The sequence below is a fragment of the Mustela lutreola genome, chromosome 12 (genome assembly GCF_030435805.1).
Source record: "Mustela lutreola isolate mMusLut2 chromosome 12, mMusLut2.pri, whole genome shotgun sequence".
NCBI classification, from domain to species: Eukaryota; Metazoa; Chordata; class Mammalia; order Carnivora; family Mustelidae; genus Mustela; species Mustela lutreola.
The window spans coordinates 17303388-17320443 of record NC_081301.1 but is presented as its reverse complement, the minus strand read 5'-3'; the positions used below and the strand labels follow the sequence as shown (position 1 = coordinate 17320443).

At 43.6% G+C, this 17056-nt stretch overlaps 1 protein-coding gene across 3 annotated transcripts in view; it reads right to left on the bottom strand.

Moving 5' to 3' along the window:
• The window catches only part of ASTN2 (astrotactin 2), an 859033-nt gene that overhangs the window by 146609 nt on the left and 695368 nt on the right, over positions 1–17056 (bottom strand). For all 3 annotated transcript variants that reach the window (XM_059142160.1, XM_059142161.1, XM_059142162.1), the window contains one exon: positions 1112–1245. In XM_059142160.1, the coding sequence (XP_058998143.1) occupies positions 1112–1245 (134 nt within the window). The remainder of the gene's footprint in view (positions 1–1111; positions 1246–17056) is intronic.

The window sequence follows — 17056 nt, the reverse complement described above, 5'->3', positions numbered from 1 at the left end:
ATATCCTTAAATCAATACTTCCTCAGAGAGGGTCGGAGTCCCAGAATATCCTTTTACATGCTAAGACAGAGCAGAATGATTGAAGGTTATAACTGGAAAGATGCTTCGAGGCTGGGACGTGCAATCACCTCATTTCAAAGATGGGAAAGTAAGGCCCAGAAAAGGAAAATTATTTGCAAAAAATCACCCAGCAAGTTGGGGACAGAACCATGATGGTAGTAATTTTGCTTTGCTTATACCCAGCCCAGATTCCTTCTCTGTTTCCACTACACATTATAGTACCTCTTCAAGAACTATCTTACAGTGTAATCTCCCCAACACACACACAGAGGGGTGTTAAAGGACTCTGGTCCCTCCATATTGGCTCCTGCCTCACTCGCCTATGCTCCTCGCAGCATTGTCTGTCTTAACCCTGCTCCATCAGTCCAGATGGCCTCCTTTAGTGTCCTCAAATGGTTCATTTACTCAGGGATTTCACATGGGCTCTTCCGTTTGCCTGAACCATGACTGGTGCCATTTGTCATCTGGAAAACTACTCCCATTTAGGTCTTTTTAGAGAGACTTCCCTAACTCCCTCCCCTCCAGCGAACACCTATTCTTCTCTCTTCCAACACTTCTTTTTTTCTTTCATATTTTTATCAACTTTTTAAACTGTATCATTTTTTCCTGTTTTTGCCCAGCTGTCCCCTCACTAAATGGTCAACTCCCCAAGTGCACAGACTATCTTGCTCACTGATGAATTCTCAGTGTCTGACACATAGCAGGTATTCAAAAATTATGTGTTGAATGAATAAATGAAATGACATTTCTTTGAAAAGGTTCTACATTCTCTTTTTCTCAGTGGCCCCAATTTCCACCAGTAGTCAGTGCCCAGTAAACCCGTTCTGAACAGATGAGTGAAGAAGTAAACATAAACCCAGGGCATCATTTAAAAAAGCAGATTTGTATTCTGCCAAAACTTCCTGCTTTCTCAAAGAGGTAGGTTCCAGAGACTTTAGGGATCTGGTGACATGCTCTGGAAACAGAAGCAAGTCATGGCCTGGGCTGGAAGGATAGAACTGTGAGTCCATGGAAAAGGGTGGCCAAAGGAAGAGGGACCATACATACGTACACGGGCTGCGGGAGGGGGCTGCAGTTGGGGAGCCCATTGGCATCAAAGGCGCTGAGGTCACATCTGCACCAGTCATCGATTACGTCCCCTTTCCCCGAGCACCAGTAGGAGCTCATCAGTGCACTCTTGAAGGCCTGGAAAAAGGGAGGGCAGAAGAGATGATGATGACCATGGTGGAGATATTCAGAGTGAAGGTCCCAGCAACCATGACAGCAGCTGACCCAAACTTCACAGCGATCCACCTAGGCACAGGACACCAACTCCTGCCCAAACACCTAGCACTCTACCACCAGGTTCTCCCATTCTGGACCATTCTCTCCCCAGTAGCCGGAATGATCATTGAGGCAGGACGGTAGCAGCAGCAATGACTGAAAACCTCCTCTGGGGCCTGGTACTCTACCTGAATTAACTTTAATTTTCTCCACTCCCGTGCAATAGGTATTATCATTATTATCATCATTTCCCCTTCTACCAATTAAGACACATGGAGGTAACTGGCCTGAGGGTCACAACCAGTAAAGTGATGGTGCTGGGATCTGAGGAAAGCAGTGTGGCTCCAGAAACTCTCTCAAACTCTTTTTTTTAAATTGAAGTATAATTAACAGTGTCATAGTAGTCTCCAGTGTACAATAGGAGTATTCAATGATTCTATATACGACTCTGTGCTTTCATACCAAGTGTAGTCACTGCCTCTTGCTGTGCTGACCACACGCCTCCCTGCATAGAAACCTTCAGAGGTTCCTCGTGGCTCCCAGAATACAGTCTAAGCTTCTTACTTGAGCTCCTGACCACTTCTACAGCATCATCAGTCACCACTCTAATTTTTCCTTGCGTGTCAGCCCCTCCAACCTCATGCAACTACTAACATTCCCACCAACAGTAAATTCCTGCTTATGGAAACTGCGCTCTAAATTAGGACAACAGATGCTTCTGTAAAGGGCCAGATAGCAAATAATTTTGGCTTTGTTGCCAGGTAGTCTCTGCCACAGTTACTTAGCTCTGCCCTTGTAGCATGAAAGCGACATAGATAATACTTCAGATGAATGGGCATGATTGGGTTCTGATAAAATTTTATTTATAAAGACAGGAAGCAGGCTAAGTTTGGTCTAGGTCCACCGTTTGCTGACTCCTGCTCTAAATGATGATCAACATTCAATTAATGGCTTTTTTCATTAAGTTCAGTTAGCTACTGTATAGTACATTATTAGTTTTTGATGTAGTGTTCAATGATTCATTAGTTGCATGTAATACCCATCACAACACATGCCCTCCGTAATACCTATGCCCAGTTAATCCATTCCCCTACTAAAAACAAAACAAAAAAGTCCTAACATTCTATATAATTGCAATGTGTCTCATTGTCTTTCAAAAAAAAAAAAAATCTTTTCTCCCTGCTGGAATATTCCCTGCCTCCCTTTCTTATCCTCCATTTCACTCTCCTGGTCTTAAATGATACATGCCTTTGCTCCAGGAATCCAACACCTTGAGTTCCTTAAGCCTTGAACCACGCTCCTCTCCTGGACATCATAACACACTAGACCACGCCTACTGTCCCATTCTCTTGCCTGTCTCATTCAACAGATTCTGCTCACACCAAGGGTACAGGCCAGGCCTTATTCCAGCAAGTATTCTCAGAGGACTTGGCACAATTATCCAGTCAATATTTACTGAATAAATAAATGGACATTGAAAAACATCATTAGGCTCATGCTCGGGTTCAGGTGTGCGTCATGCTTTAGTCACTCCATTTATGCTGATGTTCAAGGCACTGGGATTCAGAATGTTTGACAGACCTTTCTTTGAACTTAGGGACATTAGAGAATATTGATCTCTTACCCCTTTATCAGGTAACAAACCCTAGGTCCTTTCTTTTTCTTTTATGTTTATTGCTGTGTACTTTTTATTTTTTTTTTTAAGATTTTATTTATTTCTTTGACAGAGATCACAAGTAGGCAGAGCAGCAGGCAGAGAGAGAGGAGGAGGAAGGCTTCCCGCTAAGCAGAGAGCCCGATGCGGGGCTCGATCCAAGGACCTTGGGATCATGACTGAGCCGAAGGCAGAGGCTTCAACCCACTGAGCCACCCAGACGCCCCGCTGTGTACTTTTTAAATGAGAGTTTCATACTGCCTATATCCAAGGATACCTGGTTAGCCAGGTGTCACTTTTTCCCTCCGCCATTGTCAAGTCTCAGGTGTAACACATTTGTGCAAAGTGGGTCTGGGATCAACATCCTTAGCGACCCAAAACACAGATGTAGGGGGAGGTGTGTATCAAGAATGCTGTTACAGCAACGCACCCAGCCATCTTGCAAATGTCTTGCTTCAATAATGTTTGGGCAGATATGCAATGATGTGGAATGAACAAGAGGGTATTATGCTAAGTGAAATAAGACAATTAGAGAAAGACAATTATCATACGATCCCTCTGATATGAGGAATTTGAGAGACAGGACAGGGGGTCGTAGTGGGTAGGGAGAGAAAAAATGAAACAAGATGAGACCAGGGAGAGAGACAAACCATAAGAGACTCTAAATCCTGGGAAACAAACTGAGGGTTGTGGGCCGGGGAGGTGGGGGTGGGGGAGAGGGTGGCTGGCTTATGAACACTGGGGAGGGTATGTGCCATGGTGAGTGCTGTGAAATGTATAAGCCTGATGACTCAGACCTGTACCCCTGGGGGAAATAATACATTATATGTTATTTTTTTTTAAATGTGAAAAAAAAAAAAGTGGGCAGAACAGACCCAAGGACACCCCTCCTTCCAGCCTCTGACCACCCTCCAACCTCTTCCAGTCACAACCTTCAGAACCATCTTCTCAGCCATTCTCTATCTCCAGGACCAGCCAACACTATATTCTGAGCTTCGCTCCTCATTGCTGGTCAAATACGAGTTCCTAGACTCGTCAGTTACTGCACCAACGTGCAGGCTGTCATTAACTACCTGGTCAACCTGCGTCTGTGGGCCTCCGACACCTACCTCCCTCTGGGCTTCTCTTTCCACCTCGACAATGTGGCTCTGGAGGGGGTGGGTCACTTCTGTGAGTTCACTGAGGAGAAACGCAAAGGTACCGAGCATCTCTTGAAGGTGCAATACCAGCCCAGCAGCTGCGTCCTCCTCCAAAACATTCAAAAGCCTTCCCAGGATGAGTGGAGTAAAACTCTAGTGCCGCAGAAGCCAGGGTAGTTCTGGAGAAGACGCTGAACCAGGCCCTTTTGGAGCTGAAAGCCCTGCGTTCTGCCCAAGAGGCTCCCAGCTTGGGGACTTCCTGGTGAACCACTTCCCAGATGAGGAGGTGAAACTCATCTAGAAGATGGAGACCACCTGACTCACCTTGTGGTTCTGCTGCCCCGCCCCTCCCCCACTGGGCTGGGCTCCTATCTCTTTGAAAGGCTCACCCACAAGCACAACTAGAAGCCTCTGGAGCCCTGCAGCCTTCGAGGACCCTCCATGGCACTGCACCCCCCCCCACCCCTGCAGGGGCTTCACCCTACGCCTCAACCTGTGGTTCCTCTCCCTGTGGCCACCAGGCAGCTTTTTAACCACCCCAGATCCCTTTCCCAAACTGTGGGCCAAAAGGAAACAAGAAAGGTTTTTAGAGGAAAAAAACAAAAGAGAATGCTATTGCGTGAGGAGCCTTCACCACTTTTCTCTCAGTGCCCCGATAAGGAAGCTCCAATATGCCCGCTGAATGAATAAGTGATCTCATTTCTCCTGAATTAAGTGTAGTGACGAAAGACATTTAAAAAAGAATTATAATAAAAGCTAATGCTCATGAAGCACCTATTACACAAGTGTAGATGCTTTAAGGCCATTAAAAAATTAAATTAAAAATCATGGTCTTCATTTACAGGTATAAGAACTAGGAATTAGAGCAGTGAAACGATTTTCCCCAGATGGCACAGCAATCCAAGTACTGGAAGCAGAATCCCAACCCAGATCTCTGTGACTCACAAACACGGGCCTTTTCTGTTAAACCATGTGAGGCAGTGGGGGAGACCCCAAGTAAGGCTGCCAGATTCTGTAAATACAAATACAGGAGGCCTAGTTAAAATCAAATGTCAAGTGAACAAGTTTTTTTTTTTTTTAAGATTTTATTTATTTGACACACAGAGAGAGATCACAAGTAGACAGAGAAGCAGATAGAGAGGGGTAAGTAGGCTCCCCGCTGAGCAGAGAGCCCGATGCGGGGCTCCATCCCAGGACCCTGAGATCATGACCTCAGCCGAAGGCAGAGGCTCAAACCACTGAGCCACCCAGGTGCCCCAAGATTTTTTTTTTTTTTTTTTTTAATTTAAGTACATCTCTTTCAGTGTTTGCATAAAGTATGTAGGCCAGAGTCTGGCACAGAGTCATAGCACTATTCCTACCACAAGCCAGAACCTATGTTGGAAACAAACGTCTGTTATTCAGCACTGGGGGGGGGTCCCATGACGACAGACACCAAATGGGATCGCATGAGGTCATGCTGACTGATGGATCTTCCTCTCCCTCCACATGCAGGTTCCCCTTGACTAAAATTAACGTGCAAAATGGCTCATGGCTTAACATTCTGTAACCTCTCCAGGCAGCACTAAGGGCTTAATACTATGTTGGTGAAATCCAGGGCCGTGGGTGAAAGTGACCCAGATGGTAAGAGACCGCTTTGACTCTAGCAAGGAGAGGAGAGAGAACATCCTGTTTTGTGTATGTGCTTTTGTTTTTGTGTGAGTGTATGTTTTGTAATCAATAGTCGCTTGAGCTTGTGGAAAACAAAACAGGAAATCTCTCTGGACTCTGTGAGTTTCACCATCCAAGCTGCTCTTGGGAAGAAATCCTGCCTGGGAGTCTCCACATCTACTGGCTCTTTCCCAGGCCAAGAGGAACAGAATGGGGACTGGTGCAATGGCCAGGCAAACCCTGGAGAGAGCACAAACACACCCTGATAAAAGGCCTACATCAAAGCAGGGGCCCTGGCTAGGCGGCAGAAGCCAGCATTGTGTCACGGCAGGATCACTCTTTCCTTCTGTCTCCAGCCCTTGCAACATCCCATCTTGAATCCAATTAGATCCCAGGGGAGGAGAATCATAGAATGTTCCAACTCCAAGGGACTCTGTAAATCATCTAATCTAATCCATTGGGCAGATCAGAGACAGTGGCTCAGAAAGGCTCGTGGGCTGGCCCAAGGTGAGAGAGCAACTTTGTGATGAAATGATTCTATTCCTCCATTTAATCCTAAAATTACCCTTGGAGATGGATGTCTGATCCCCATTCGCAAGTAAGAGTGGAAGAGGAGCGACTTGAACCGAAGTCCATCTGAATCCTGGCACCCTGGACCTTCCTGGGTCACACAGGAATAATAAATGCCAAGATTTCATCCAAAACATCCTTTTCAGCTGGTCTGTTTGGATCACGTGCTCATGTGTTTTTTGTGTGTGTCCATGAGTGCGTATGCATGTGTGTGTGTGTGTGTGTGTGTGTGTGTGTGTTCTCAGAGGAAAATGAAACCCTACACTGGAGGCATTGTTGACTCCTGGCTTTGGAGTCCGTGAAGGGACTTAAGAAACAAATGCTGTACTTAAACAAGGGTAAGGACTGCATTTGCATGATCATTGGTTTTCATAACAAAGAAATGCTTCCAACTTCTTGCTAATTAGCTAGCAAACCAAACTGGTCAGGAGGAGAAAACAGCCACAAAAATGTTAAGCAATCAAAATAAACTAGGATTTATTTCTGACTGGATGGTTACTTCCCTATTTGAACTTGCCTAGTTTAAATTATTGCGTTACTCCTTTCTTTAAGCCTTAGTTTCTCCATCTGTAAAATGAGGACAAGAAAGATGTATTTTTTTTTAAAGATTTTATTTATTTATTTGTCAGACAGAGATCACAAGTAGGCAGAGAGAAAGGGGGAAGCAGGCTCCCTGCTAAGCAGAGAACCCCATGTGGGGCTCTATCCCAGGACCCTGGGACCATCTGAAGGCACCCGATCTGAAGGCAGAGGCTTTAAACCACTGATCCACCCAGGTGCCCTTTTGAAAGTTTGGTGAATCTCACTAAACATTCACTGATCTTCCCACTCCACACCAACTGCTGCCTAGATGCTAAGAAATGAGATGAACAAGACACAGCAGCTAACTTCAAAGGGCTCACGGTTTAATGGTGAAGACACAAATAATCACCATGATGATTATGGTTCAAATGCTATGAAATAATTCACACAGATGGCTGTGGGAATACCGAGGAAGGGGTTCTTCCAGCTCTAAAATTCTGACAATGTCTTCAGAATGTTAAATTTAATACTCCTGTATTTGATTAAGAGAGTTGGGACCATCTATATAGAATGTCACTAAACCTGTGAATTAAATTCCATACTCCCATACTTACAATGCCTTAATTTTTACACTAAAAATCATATTCAGAGGCTGACCCCACGTCTGTTATTTTTGATATTGAAATGATTCTGGTCTGTCTGATGAAAAAGATGCCCTGAAGTCTTCATTCAAAGCTTAATGGATTTCGTTATTTCCACGGTGCCATTAGGGTTGGTCTCAGAGGCTGTTCAATCCTCTTCTCTAGGCAATTGTCATAGCCTCTGGACTGGCCTTGGAGCTCCAATGTCACCTTTTCCAGACCCTCCTTTCCCAGCTTTCTGAAACACTAATACTGATTCCACCCTCTATCTCCACCTCCTTCAAAGTCCCACCTCCTTCCCGTTAAAGCCTCTGCTTCTTAACCTGACATTCAAAACCCTTTGTTGTTCAGCACCTGGCTCCTCTCCAAGGAGAGGAGTGGCTTTTCCCACTGTACCCACTCTAGGGACCTGTACATACTAAGCCTTCTCTTATGCTGTGCTTTTGTTCTAAAATGCCCTTTCCCCATTTTTTCTCCTTGTTGAATTTGAGGAAACTGTCCACCAGGACCCTGCCACACTTGAGAAATGTTGTCTCTACCACCACTCAGTTTTGGCCCATTTCACATTTCCTTGTGATTTGCTTATTTCTATGTCCTTCTTGATTCTTATACTCTGAACTCCTCCAGTCCGAGGTAATGTATTTGACGAATATCTGTGCCCCCAACACTAAGCAAAAGAGCAACACATAGTAGGGTCCCAAAAATATGTGCTGAATTCCATAGATATGTAATAGGATGCTCTGCCAGGTATTAAAATTATACACTTGCCACTGTTTTTCTTTTCTAGCAAAAAAGATGACAGAAATGCAACTGGTCACCATAAAAAGACTAAATATCCATGAAACCACTGAAGGTACATCGGGGTGGGATATGGAGGTAAAATCTCTTCTGAAGACATTTATAATTACTGCTTGAAGGAGGGTAGGTGGAAAGCTTTTCTCCAGGGGGTGCTTGGGTCAATAAGAATCTCTTGGGTCTCTAGAGAAAGATGATAGGAAGAGAGATGGGCCTCGCTGACATCCCCGTTTTGTAGGGAGACTAATTCCTGAGCCCGTGCCATACGTCGGATCGGTCCAAAGGGACTAGGATTGATGACCATAGGAAGGACTGAAGAGGACACCATGGCAGTGTTCATGTGGAGGCAGAACTAATGGTCTCCAGCTCAGCCTGGACCTCTGGGATAGACCCTACCTGGGTCATTTGCCATCCACACTCCCTAGCAGTGGCTGTAGGAGATGTCAACCACTCATTTCCCTGGTAGTTACAGGAGCTGGAGGCCAGGGACTGGAGCCCCCATTCTTTGAGAATAGAACCAAAAATATTGGTGTGCCCGGACCTTGAGGAGATTAGCTGGTCATTTTGTTGGAAATCAGCGACTGCATAATTAAGCAGCCTATGTCAGAACACATTTGGAAAGAAGTGAATCATGTTAGTTGACTTAAGTCTTCTTATTCTCAAACAGAGGAGGAAGGCAGGGATAGTGACTTTAAAACATGGCTCCAGACATCTCTGACATTTCCATCATCATGAAGTGTTCTAAGTTCTCTCCCCTTGGGTCCAGGCTCTACAAATGCAACCAAAAGAAGTACTACTGCTTCAACTTCTGGCCCCAAGCCTTAAGAAACTGGCAGCTTCCCCATCAGGTCACTGGGGATACTCACTCTTGGAGCCCAACCACCATGCTATGAGGAAGCCCAGACCACATGGACAGACCACATAAAGGTATTCCAGCCAAGAGACCTAACAGTCCCCAGCCAACATCCAGGGTCATCTGTTGGATATGTGAGCACAGAAGCCTTTAAGATAACTCCAGCCGTAGCCACCAACTGATTGCAACCACATGAGAGACCCAGGTAAGAACTATGAAGCTCAACCCATAGAACCATTAGAGAGACTAATAAAGTGATCACTGTTGTTTTAAGTCAACAATTTCTGGGATTACATGGCAATAAGTAACTGGGACAGGAGGTAATTCACCTCTGAACAATCCTGAAACATTGCTTAGAGGAGGTAGCAACTGGGGAAGAGCCCAGCAAAGAGATTTAGTAAACCTTAGATTACATACATATCTCAGGAGCTAGAGGGCTCATGACGTGCATACACACATGCACAATGTCACAGATCCCCAATATATCAGATCAGGAAGAGCCCTGAAAGGTGATACTAACCGTCACAATTTTGCAGACTAAGAGGCCCAAAGAGGGGAAGAGACTTGTCGAAATTTACATCACAAGAATCTGGCAGAAAATAAACCAAGTTTTTCGTATCAATAACATTCACTATATGAGGCTGCCTTCCTTTGGACCTGGTTTCAAGCCACTAATTGCTATGCTGCTGGACAGGAAACAACCTTAATAAAAATACTTACTGAGAACGTACTGAGCACTTTAATACACGTTATCTCATTTCATCTTACTGTTACCTTATGAGGCAGATTCTGTTACCATTCCCATTTTACAGATGAAGAAACTGAGATTCAAAGGGTACAATGGCCTATTCGAAGTCACCAGCTATACAGTGGTAGAACAACTTGATTTCAGGTTATTGGATCCTGAAGCCCAGTCTCTCAGTCTTGACCATTATGAGCAAGCAATATTCTCAGCAACTAGAGGATATCAGTAGTAGTACTTAACATTTACTGAGCGCTTACTCTAAGCCCAGCACTGTTACACTTTATCCTCACAATAACTCTAAGTATGTTAGATATATTGGCTCATTTAATTTTCCCAACAACCTGTGACATTCCACTTTACATTTATGCCCAAGGACATAGGGTTGATCAGTGACACAGTCAGTATTTGCACACAGGAAGTCTAGCTCTAGAGCCTGTGCTTCCAAAGATAACCTTTGATGGACACAACCCATGTTTTTTAATGTTATTTATACCCTGATTCCCTCCACCTTTGGTGTAGATTGTGATCTCTCACTGGATCCATGTGAATAGACCAGTGAAAATGCCATATGTAATTTCCATTTTTGTCCGTCAAATGTCAGCAATGTCTTATGGTTTAATGTAATAGGAGCCACAGGAATGAATACAATTCCACAGGAGGTGGATATAGAGCAGGAAAAAAGTCTAAGACAGCAGAATCCCAGGGACCCTAACTTTTCTGAATAACTTGCTATGTGACCTCAGTAAGTTATTTACTCTCTCTGGGCCTTCCTGTCACCTGGAATGTCTTCAGCTTGTAGAGCAGAGGAGACTCTGCATTTTGGAGGGGAGGAGGGGGCATGGGAACTCTTTGTACTTTATGCCCCATTTTGCTAGGAACCTAAAACTGACCAAAAGAAAATGAAGCCTATATTTAAAACCTCCTGCCAGCTAACATGCTTTCTGTAGAAGAGGTCTCACAGACTTTGAGCATGCCATGAATGGCTTCTGAAGAAAAAGCATTGTAGCATGAAAGGTAGAGACGCCTATTAAGCATATCCTAATTCTAGCCTGGTGCTAGGGCATCCATCTGTTAGCTCTCATAAGCCTCTCAACAACGTGTACCTGCTGTATGTGGCTCTTACTGTCTGCAGTGATCCTTACAGATGAGCCAGTGTAGAGTCAGAGAAAAGATGGCAGCCCAGTGTCCCCCAGATAGAACACAATAGAGCAGAGTCTCTAACTCTAAATCCCAAGCTTTGGCCCCTGACTTCCCCTGTCTCATGCATCATTTTCACCTGCTAAGTCAAATCGCTCTATGCACAAGGCCACACAGTGAAGGGACAGTAACTGGGAAGGACCCATTTCCTATATGAGAAATTGTGCAGCTCAATCTATGGCTCCATAAATCACAGAAATGACACCTAATTTCCCCTGTCAGGGTAAACTTCTCTTTGCAAGCCTTCTCCCCTGAATGATGAGAGCCCAACCGAACAGCTTGTTCATCTGGGTGATAAGGGAAGACATTTGAAGGCAGCCAAACCCCCCTTGTGCCACACTATTTCTGCTAATGAAAAAATATTAGAAAAATAAATAGACACCCCACTGAGATGCTCCTGTGTGGGGTACTGTCAGCTGTCTGTTTCTCACGATGTACAGAGACAAGATGATAAGGTTACATGATCCTCAAGAAAGGAGCTGTTTTTCTTGTCAGGTCACCACATATTTCAGTTCTCATCCATCTCATCTAGATGATGAAGCGCTAGGTTTCAAGGCTTCAATGCATGAAAAATAACAGGAAGCATTTTTGAGCGGTACCAATACACCAGACACAGAGCTCATTGTTTGCCAGGCAGAGAAGCATTTTATCGGTACTGCAATGCCATGATTTGGGTTCTCCTATCACTCTCCTTATACAGAGGACGAGACTGAGGCCACAGGGAATTTGGGCTCCTTTCCTTTGTGACATAAGTCAGTATTCGCCAAAGCAAAATTCAAACTCGAGCTCCTCCCATTCCTAAATGCATCACCACGATGAGGGAATTTAATCCTCAGACAAGCCCCTATATTACGTTGTGCTGTCTCCATGAAATCTTTGAAAAGGTTGAAACTTAAAAACGTTTGTGTCACGTAGGACTGAGGGACTTGAACAACGTCACAAACCTAGGATAATTCAGAGTTAGGATTCAAACACCAGACTGATTCCCAAGACTGAATGTCTCTTTTCTGCCCCATTTTTCCTAAAGGCTTAAGATAGGTGGGGCTTGAGGTGCCTGGCATAGTCTCCGAACAAGCCAGGGTGAATGGTTAACCTTGTTCTGTTCAGTCCTAAATCCTTACTGACCCAAACAACACTCCAAAGTGTGTTTCTAGGAATATGAATTCAATGGGATGTTAAATGATTTTAAAGTTTTTAAAAAAAAGCAGTGGGGAGTATTTGGAGAGTATTTGGAGAGTATTTGGTCTTTATGGTCAAATAATTTGGAAAAGACTATATTTAAAAAAAAGAAAGAAAGAAAGATTACTCTACATAGAACTTTCCAGAGCCATTCATATACTAATGGTTAATGGGAGACCCTAAGAAATGCAAAAAATACAGCATTTCCCAAACATCTGTGTCCGTGGAAATTATTTTCCCCCCACATGGCACCTGGGGATCTGGTGCTTGGCAGAGTCTTCTCCATATTATGCTCCTCTAGATTCTAGGCTGGACACAATGCTCTCTGCCAAGAGCTACTCAGGAAAGAGAGCTCATCCCAGCTCTGTCAGTAACTGCAACTTTGGCCAAGTCAGCCTTCCTCTCAGGGACTTAGCTATCTTGTCTATAAAATAAGGGTGTTGAATATTTTTATTGCAGAGGCTCTAACCTTCTGGCAATACTATGAGTGCTAGAAGTTTTTGTAACTCCCACAGATGCTACTCCAACTCCTGCTAACTCTTCCCCAGGCATGCAGCTCAGGTGCTTGCAGACTAAGCCCTGGACCACTGATGACCTGAGCCCCCCATGGCTGGCCTCCTGGCCACAGATTCGGCCACATCCCCGTAGGTGGCTAGGAGTCATTTGGAGGTCTTCATGCCCTTCACATCTCTGCTTCTCATTCCAGCATCACCTCTTGCCACCACTATTTTTAGACACTATTCTCCAGCCGTGCTATCTCACCTTTAGCCATTTATATGCTATTTCCACTCCTGGAACTCTTCCCCCATCCCATAATTTCCCCCAGTGCCTAATCTGTCAAGTCTCAGTTTGGAAACCACCTCCTTGACCACCCCCCCCCCCAGCCAAAGCTGGGATAGAACTCTTCCTTTGTAACGCATCTTCGTCCACCTCCCCCTACCATAAAACTTATTTTACTGTGTGGAATTTTATTGTCTGTTTCATTGCTTATCTGTCTTTCCTTATAGATTGTGCACAAATTGAGGTTGGAGCCCTCCTGTCTGTTTTGTTTGTTATTTAATCCCTAGCACCTGACACAGAGCCGGAGCTGTAATTGATTAATCAATTGGTCTATCATAAAATAATGAATGTTAAGAAACTTAATCTTGTTGTATATCTTGTCCCTTTTGGCCTTAGCTTAGAAGATTCCTCTTCTGCCCAGGGCCTTAGGATAATTCTGTGTTTTTAACCTTTTCCATGCTTTTATCACAGGCTAACTTTACTTCTAAGACCAGTCCAGGAGATCTAAGAGCCAAAGCTCTCAACTTTTAAACCCCTCCATATCCTCCTGTAAAATATGGAAGGGTTTTTATCAGCTTTTCACACAAAACATAGCAAATACCAGAAGGGACCAGTGCAAAATTACTTTGAAGTATCTTTGTTAAATATTTATGCAAGCTGCATATTCTACTCTACAATACACTTGAGTCAGTTTTAATATTGAAACAATGAAATTTTCCCCCAAAAAATGTTTGTCACGTTTGATCTCTGGGCCTCTGCCTTTCGTAATGACCTGAAGTTCTTACCAGAAATTCAGATTCCCAGGCCAAACTTGGCCACACTGAAACAGAATCCTGGGAGTGCTTATCCAGAATTTGATTTCATATACTCCCAGGTGATTCTTATATATATTGTTAGTTCAAGAATCTCCTATCTCCTTATCTTATGGCTTTGGATATATCTTGGCATATCAGAGTATATCCCCCTGGGTTAAGGTACTCCAGTTTGAGAATAAAAACCTATGGGATTTTATTTCAATAGATATCTTTCAGGTATCGGATACAGCAAACAGTTTGGCAGGCATATTTGAACAAAATAATCCTGTTGCTTTAGCCAAAGGTGGTGGGACCAAAATTCATTACTTGGCCTAAATTGGACCAATTAGGTCCATTTTTTCCCCTAATAATTAGATTCAAGTGGCTGTTCGTCTGTAAGTGCTTGAACGGGTATGAGATAAAAAGCTAGACTTGGCTATGGGGTTTTGACATCTTAAACTACATTCACAGAGACCAGAACATGTAAGGAGCAGAGAGTTAAAGAAAGAGAGAAAATCAGAGATGGCAGGCTCTGGAGTTACTGCTGAGAGTGGCTTCCTAGATCTTGGGAGTCTCTGTTTGTTCTCTGTTCTTGGGTTACATGAAAAATCAATATATCATTATAGTATTTTCTCCATTTGTTGCTTAGGATGTTTCAGTGGGTTTCTGCTTCTTACCAATAAAAGAGCCTTGACCAAGAGAAGTATACAGGCATACAGGGCCCTTCCCACGAGATGTCCAACAATCCCTCTAGCCTCATGTCCTACCACTGCAGTCTGCCCCAGTCCTATGTGCCAGCTACCCTAAACCACTTACAACAAGGACCAGACAAGCAGCAAACTTATGTCAGCCTAAAATGCTTTTCCTTCATCCTATGTTTGGTCAAGTCATACTCATACTTTAAGACCCACCACAACTGCAATCTTCTCTGGAAACTCGTTTTTTATTACCTTTCCCGCCCCCGCAGAACTGAAGGCTATCATTGCACCTTCGACAACATATCTGCTAGTAAGATACAATATTTTACTGAATTATTGATCTGTATGCCTATTCACTCCACTGAACTTTTCCTTGCCTTATTTTACCAGAAGATCCTTGCACCAGACCTGGCGGAGAGTAGGTACTCCATAAATGTTCATTGCATGACAAAGTGTGGATGAGTGGCGAACTCTGAGAAACAGAAGATTGGGAGCTCTTCAGATGTCTAATCTGTGTTATCCTAGCAGGCCCTTCTCAGTCACCAGGGCAATAGATTCGCTTACATTGTTCTAAACTATCTCCAGATCATTTGTCCTGCCTGTCACTGAGCTGATAGCAGTTGTGAAAGTGATGAATAGCAGACCAATTATGAGCAACAGGAAACATCAGTTATAACTCCAGGGAGAAGACACAGCCATATCAGTAGCCTCATCCATCTAATCATGAGTCATCTTCCCAAGGCATCTTGCCTTGTGACCTTGAACTGCCAAGGGCTTCTTAGTCTTGTACAAATCCAAGTTCTTCAGAGAACGGCTCCGCCTCTCAGCCTGTCTCCTACAAGGCGTTGCTCCTGGCCCACTTAGTCTTAGAAGGGAAAACCTGGATGGAACTCACACTTTTCCTAAGGGAAGCTTTTAGCCAAGGCTCCCAGCTCCACCCATCAGGCAAGACCTGTCTTCTAAGGCCTGCTGTCCTTTAACAGATAGTAACTCCTCTCCCCTGTGGTGAGAACATCTGGAGATGAGAGGCGGGTGGGAAGGTTTCAATTCGAAGATTTGTCCAAAATTGTGGAGTTTATGTCACTAAATGTTAGCTTAAGTTAATGGTGAGAAAAGGACTGCAAAGTTTCCCTTCTGTGGCCACTGTGACCTCATTTTTCCAGTACGCCCATTTTCCCTTAGGAGGCATCTGAAGGAAGTAGTTGCCCCAGCTGCTGAGGCCTCCATTTTGGGGCCTGTGGGTGGGGGCAGGGAAAGAAAGGTCAGAGGACAAGAGGGGACATGCTTAGTCTAGACTCAAACTAAGCCCATCTTTGCCTTTGAAAGGGAGACTTGGAAATTTAGCTGGGGGGGTTATGAAAAGGGGGATACCTATCCCATTCACTGTAGTCACATTTCCATCATGGTATATTGGGACTCTGACGTCTAGATCTCTTAACCTATAAAATGATGTTATTCATGCTGGAGGGACAACAGGACATGGAGGTTAAGAGTATGGTCTTTGGAACCAAACTCCTGGGTTCAAATTTGAGTGTTATCCCTAAGCAAACTGACAAAGTGACTTCAACTCCATGTTGCATTTCCACAAGTATAAAGTGGGGGTACATTAATGCCTAGAGCAGTAAGGAATGTTTAAGGATCATTTGTAAAGTACCTAAAATGATGCCAGATCTATACATGTCTCTACACGTGCGCGCGCACGCACACACACACACATATTTGACAATCATATGAATGTTGATAAAGCCCTAAACTTGGATATTCTCTACATGGAAGCAACATACTTCCTTGTGAATTATTATTATCTATTATGAACATAGTAAAGTTATTATTTACAATTACTTTTGGACAAAAGTTACTTTAGGCACATCTATCCTCAAAATAATTTTTATTCTTTTTAATATTTTTTCCATGGGGAAAAATAAATTACTAGAACCAACTGCCAAAAAGACATTAAGATTATCTTTGCCTTTGGGGAGGTATGCCTTTCCTAGTTTCTGTGAAGTAACTACACGTCTGGTTTTTTAATCAAGGATGTCGGAGGGTAAGGCAATTACTATTAACTGTAAACCTACTCTGTGCTGAATGTTTTATCAATGGCAAGAGCAGAAGCAGAAGAGACAAGGAGGAAAAGAAAGAGAAGGAAGGGGAAGTTGAAGATGTAGAAAGAGAAAAGAAGCTGGAACTAGCATTGATCAAATTTTTAATCGTACTAGGCATTCCTAAAGTGATTTATATACATAACATTAGCTAAGATAACAATAATTCTATGAGTTACATCATCCCCAGATTATCATCATTGAGATTTAGAGTAATTAACTTATATCTCCATAGTGTGTGACAAAATAAGAATGTAAGCCTAGGTCTATCTCATTCTTGAACCTTCTTTCCTTTGCATCTATCATCTTATGTAGTATCCAGAACCATCCTAGGAAGCAAATCTTCTTATAGACTGGACACTGGAACTCAGGTAGGATAAGCTACTTGTACAATACTATCCAATAGGTAAGCACAAA